Raw genomic sequence first — 6,000 nt, forward strand, 5'->3', positions numbered from 1 at the left:
GTTTTGGATCGTTGTCCTGTTGGAAGACCCATGACCTGCGACTGAGACCAAGCTTTCTGACACTAGGCAGCACATTTCTCTCCAGAATGCCTTGATAGTCTTCAGATTTCATCGTACCTTGCACACTTTCAAGACACCCTGTGCCAGATGCAGCAAAGCAGCCCCAAAACATTACTGAGCCTCCTCCATGTTTCACCGTAGGGACAGTGTTCTTTTCTTCGTATGCTTGGTTTTTGAGTCTATGAACATAGAGTTGATGTGCCTTACCAAAAAGCTCCAGTTTGGTCTCATCTGTCCAAAGGACATTCTCCCAGAAGCTTTGTGGCTTGTCAACATGCATTTTTGCAAATTCCAGTCTGGCTTTTTTATGAGTTTTTTTCAGCAGTGGTGTCCTCCTTGGTCGTCTCCCATGAAGTCCACTTTGGCTCAAACAACGACGAATGGTGCGATCTGACACTGATGTACCTTGGCCTTGGAGTTCACCTTTAATTTCTTTGGAGGTTGCTCTGGGCTCTTTGGATACAATTCGAACGATCCGTCTCTTCAATTTGTCATCAATTTTCCTCTTGCGGCCACGTCCAGGGAGGTTGGCTACTGTCCCGTGGGTCTTGAACTTCTGAATAATATGAGCCACTGTTGTCACAGGAACTTCAAGCTGTTTAGAGATGGTCTTATAGCCTTTACCTTCAAGATGTTTGTCTATCATTTTTTTTCGGATGTCCTGGGACAATTCTCTCCTTCGCTTTCTGTTGTCCATGTTCAGTGTGGTACATACCTTTTCACCAAACAGCAGGGTGACTACTTGTCTCCCTTTAAATAGGCAGACTGACTGATTATGAGTTTGGAAACACCTGTGATGTCAATTAAATGACACACCTGAGTTAATCATGTCACTCTGGTCAAATAGTTTTCAATCTTTTATAGAGGTACCATCATTTTTGTCCAGGCCTGTTTCATTAGTTTGTTTTTTTAAATAATTATGTTAATCAACAATTCAAAAGTAATGGCTGTTTTTGATTATTTAATTTTCAATAAATTTTTATTTATTGTTACTTTTGTGAGTTTCAAGTGATTTCAGTGAGAATTGTGGGTTTTTCCTTCATTAACTGAGGGGTACCAACAATTTTGTCCACGTGTGTAATATATACGAAAACAGTGGTGGCAAAGTCGTTTTAGTTCAAGGGCCACACTCAGCTCAATTTGATCTCAAGTGACCAGTAAAATCAGAGCATAACAACCTAGAAATAAAATAGACAACTCCAAATTTTCCCCTTTGTTTTAGTGCAAAAAAGTACATTCTGAAAGTGTTCACATTTGAAGAATTATTATTATCTTTTCACAAAACATTATGAACAAACTGAAATTTCTTAAGAAAAATAAGTGAATTTTCAACATTACGCCTCATTTTTATCATTTACACGTTACAACTTAGTACATCTGTATCTAGAACTCACGTAGTTTCACATATTTACATTTTGCAGTTAATGTCTTCTCTGTAATTTCTACACTTTGCAATGTCGTCCTGTGGGCCAGACTGGATGCTCTGGCGGGTTCAGATTGCAATTTCAATTTGAAATGGATTGTGGACACCAATTTGGACAATTAAATCTGTAGGTATACATAGCAGGTAACAACATCCACACTTCAGCATAACTTAAACTACTGTTATCATTGTAGCATAAATGACTTTCGTCTTGCAGCTAGAGGATCCCCGGTTCGCTTCCTGGGATCTTTCTGTATGGAGTTTGCATGTTCTCCCTGTGTACATGCTGAGGTTAATAGGTGGTTCTAAATTGTCCGTAAGTGTGAATGTGAGTGTGATCGTTTGTCTCTATGTGTAGCCCTGTGACAGACTGGTGACCTATCCAGGTGTCCCCTGCCTTCACCCTAAATCAGCTGGTATAGACTCCAGCCCCCAAGCGATCTTATTGAGGATTAAGTGGTATATAGATAATGAATGGATGGACTTTAGCTGTGTGCTATTAGCAGGACCGCTACGATGCATGCTGACAACTGTGCTAATTACACAACATGCTGTGTCATCCAAGGAAGTAAAGTTAAAATAAGTATAACTACTATTTCCTTTTCACAATGCCCTTTTTAATGAAAACTAGGAAAACAAATTCATCCAACAACAACAAAAACTACAGATTATTTCAACACTACAACAATCCCAAGGCCCAGCCTTAAAGTTTTTCTACTAATCCTCATCCACCCACCTACAACTTCCATGGATCACTTCCAGTCAGAAGGTTTCTATTTTAAACAAAAATCAACTTCTCTTTTTATTTTTGGGCATCAGCGCAAGCAGCTGGAGGTGGATTACCAGATTGGTAACATTTGACCGATTAGTCAGCAATAACGCAGCCTCATGTGACCGACTCTGTGATCTTTCAGAGGGAGGAGGAAACTGGACCCAAACTCCCACCCACCTGTGTTCAGCAGGATTTATAGATTCAATCAATGGCTATGCAGCTAAAGGACAATTTAAAATACACAAAAGCACAAGACATAATTGATAAGTATTTATATGGCTAAATGGTACGATAGCGACACAGAACATAGCTGCAGATTTCTTAGAAAAAAAGTTTCCTGAGTCCATTATACAAAACATATAAAAATATCTTGCCCTAAAAAGTTAGACTTCATCCACACACACACATTTTGGTTTTGAAGTGCGCCATTTCTGCTAACTTCACGCCTACTGTTCACAATACTCCAGTGTTTTAGGACCAATGCTTGGACTTCTGGAAACGTTGCTGACCCCATTTTCATTTTAGTCCATAGGGAAGAAATTAAGAGTTTTGGAAATAATGACAGAGCCATCCATGTTTGCTGGTTATTTGGGAATTAACAGGTAATACATGTCCTTTTCTTGACTGATCACATCCCTGTCACACGACCCTTTTCCTGAAAAGATAACATCAATGCTGGTAGACGAGGCTCCAATGGATGGAGATTATTTCTGTCCTTGTCTGGACAGAGATTGTTACTCCGCCACAGACGACTGCCATTGGCTTGTCTGTTAGCAACATTACTAAAAAACGAACTAATGGATTTGCATGAAAGTTTCAGGGAAGGTCAGAAATGACACAAGGACCGAGTGATTAGATTTTGACAGTGATGCAGCTTATAGTCTGGATACATGGATTTGTTAAAGATTTCTATATCACTGCAAGACAGAAGCACAGCATCATTTTAACTATGACTACAAGTGAACACTACATCAGCTGCCTGCTGATGATCACATGATTCCAATCCTACTACAAATCCACCGCTGCAGACTGATCGGGACTCATCTGTCTGAAATGATACAACTGAGCAGCCTCAGCAGAATACTGCGCTCTCCGTGTGCTTTTCTTGTTTAGTGTCTGTAAACAACAAAAATTAGCGAGCAGCAGCGTCCTCAAAACATACTACTGTGCCTAGAAATGAGCTTAAAAAGGAAGCCAGCTACCATCTCCACTTAAGAAGCCCACCAGTTTGCAGTTTTCTCTGCTGAGAAACAACAACTTTGGGTCATTACAGTCGCTTTTTACTGAGATGATCTGGAAATGTATTCACATCATGTGTACATTACACTGAAAGTGAGACTAATGGTAAATGGTTAATGGTGAAAGTGTCATCACTGGTCTGTGTAATGAAGCTGTCAAGTGATTACCACTCATAAAGGAGTATGCTACCCAAAGAAAATGCCCATAATTAGGTTATCAACTGGGATTTTGAGTTCCTTCTCATCAAATCAGACACTATTGTGGTATGAATGTGAGCAGGCCTTTTAAAAACCTCACCCTTGTCATTCAAGTATCAAGGAGCTAACATGTTCATCTGAAGCTATTCGCTGGCTGTTAAACTGCTTGTGTGAAACATCAACCAAGTGTCTTCACAAAAAAATAATAACGTTAATACCGTTCAAAAGTCTGGGGTCACTCAGACAATTTCCCATTTTCCATGAAAACTCACACTTTTATTCATGTGTTTACATAACTAAACATAGCCTTTCAACAGCATTAGCTAACACAATGTAGCATTAGAACACAGGAGTGATGGTTGCTGGAAATGTTCCTCTGTACCCCTATGGAGGTATTCCATTAAAAATCAGCTGTTTCCAGCTAGAATAGTCATTTACCACATTAACAATGTTTAGATTGGATTTCTGATTCATTTAATACCATTTTCATTAATTTTCTTTCAAAAACAAGGACATTTCTAAGTGACCCCAAATTTTTTGTAATGGTGGTGTACGATTTTAAATAAACAATATATCTCAAAAAAATGTGTAAACACTTATATCCAGGTGGTTGTTTTGTAAACCATTCAACCCCTGGCATGACAGTCAATCACCTCTGACACTGGGAGAAGTAGATATGGAGGCACTACTTCCAAAGGAAATCAATGGAGCATGCTATTGGCCTCAGAGGTGTCGAGACTTACTCCAAAACAACAAACATGTGTCCACTGAGGCACCTTTGAGCACAACAATGGCCTTCAACCTGCTAACTCCTGATTGAGTTACCCTTATCTTAAGGGTCAAAAAGGCAAAGTGTACTTTCAGGTTCACATAACAGGAAAAAAATGACAAATGTCCTACAAGATGAGGCCGACACACATGCAGGGAGAAAGCTCTGCCCGACAGGTGACTTTATTACTACGCAACAAAGATTATAAAGTGCACTTACGTAACGTCTCAACTTTTTTTCAGGAGGAGACTTTCTGAGCCACCCTGAACACACCACCTCTCCCCCACTCATCTCTGCTGCTTTCCTTGCTCTCTCTTCTGGGAGTGTCTTCTTCTTCTTCTTCTTCTACCTGAATATAAAGGGGGGAAAAAGAAAAAAATCACGAAGCTCAGACGGTGATAGAAAAAGTTCAAATGTGTTGTTGCAGAGAGCGACAGACACCGTCCCTCCTTCGAAAGTCGACTCACCGACCAGGCAGCTCTGTGTGACCAGATTTCCACGAGTTGGAGTCAAAAACAAACCACAGTATCCTGAGCCTGAAGTGAGCCGTTGGAACAAATATCAACCGTGAATTGTGTATTTTTTTTTCTTGCTCAAAGTTAGAGCTTCTCTGGGGGCAAAAGAAAGAAAAGAAAAAAAACAGGCAACTGAAAGTCGCTAAGTTTTTGTTGTTACATGTAACGTCTCATGCTAATTCCCGTCAAAGTGGAGCGATTCCCAACCGGAAAGCGAGGTCGGAGGTAAACGTCCCACAGGGAACCAGTGCATAGTTGTCGTCGGTGCGCAAATTTAAAAAAAAAACGTAAACACGGTGGTTTCGCCGAGCTTCCCCTACCAGTTTACTCCCATGGTTCCTTAATTGTGATTGACAGGGTGGCTCCGTCTTTCCCTAAACTCACCCTCCTCTGCAACATGGCAGTGTAAAGTTAGAGGCCGTGAAGACGGAAGCGCCGGAAGCTCTGGAAATGGGATTTCAGAATAAATCGCGGGGCTTCGACAACTTTGAAAGGCGTACGGAACTGTTATCTACACTATTAGTAGCGACACTGAAACTGATTGAAATTATGTGAAGTACAGTGCAGTTTTTTAATTAACATTTAATTTCTTTGAATATGGTAAGTTGCGTAAATTAATTAAAAAGAAAAACTATAAGACAAAGTACATCATCAGTCATAGATTACATATTTTCCCCCCAAATAACAAGAAAAGTACAGTACTCCATTAAGACTGCTCACTCCCCCATGTGACATTGTCAGCAATGAAGCTTTTTTTTTGTAGAAATGCAGCATTTGTTTTGTAGTTACTGATGATCATAAATCACGGCAACATTGAATGCATCTATTTAATATAGATGTACCCGCAAAAAATGGCCTTGTGCTGACCACAGGTGTGTGTTATGCATGTGTACGTTATGTATAGATACCGAATCACGTGACCTAAATATGTAGCGGGCAGCCGGAATTGATGGGAAATGGAAACATCCCCACAATTTATCAATTAATCAATTGTTCCTTGTATCATTTCTGACAGATAAGTCCTG

At 40.0% G+C, this 6,000-nt stretch overlaps 1 protein-coding gene across 3 annotated transcripts in view; it reads right to left on the reverse strand.

The window, feature by feature from the left end:
• The window catches only part of gab1 (GRB2-associated binding protein 1), a 70,713-nt gene extending 65,322 nt beyond the window's left edge, over nucleotides 1–5,391 (reverse strand). For 2 of the 3 annotated variants that reach the window (XM_022209886.2, XM_022209883.2), the window contains exons 1-2: nucleotides 4,928–5,391; nucleotides 4,680–4,809 (exon numbers count right to left, since the gene is read on the reverse strand). In XM_022209886.2, coding sequence (XP_022065578.1) covers nucleotides 4,680–4,751 — 72 coding nt within the window. In that variant the 5' untranslated portion in view covers nucleotides 4,752–4,809; nucleotides 4,928–5,391. The remainder of the gene's footprint in view (nucleotides 1–4,679; nucleotides 4,810–4,927) is intronic. The other variant, XM_022209888.2, reaches the window with a different exon arrangement.
• Nucleotides 5,392–6,000: the final 609 nt, after the last annotated feature.

This window comes from Acanthochromis polyacanthus, chromosome 3, assembly GCF_021347895.1.
Source record: "Acanthochromis polyacanthus isolate Apoly-LR-REF ecotype Palm Island chromosome 3, KAUST_Apoly_ChrSc, whole genome shotgun sequence".
In the NCBI taxonomy this organism is placed as follows: domain Eukaryota; kingdom Metazoa; phylum Chordata; class Actinopteri; family Pomacentridae; genus Acanthochromis; species Acanthochromis polyacanthus.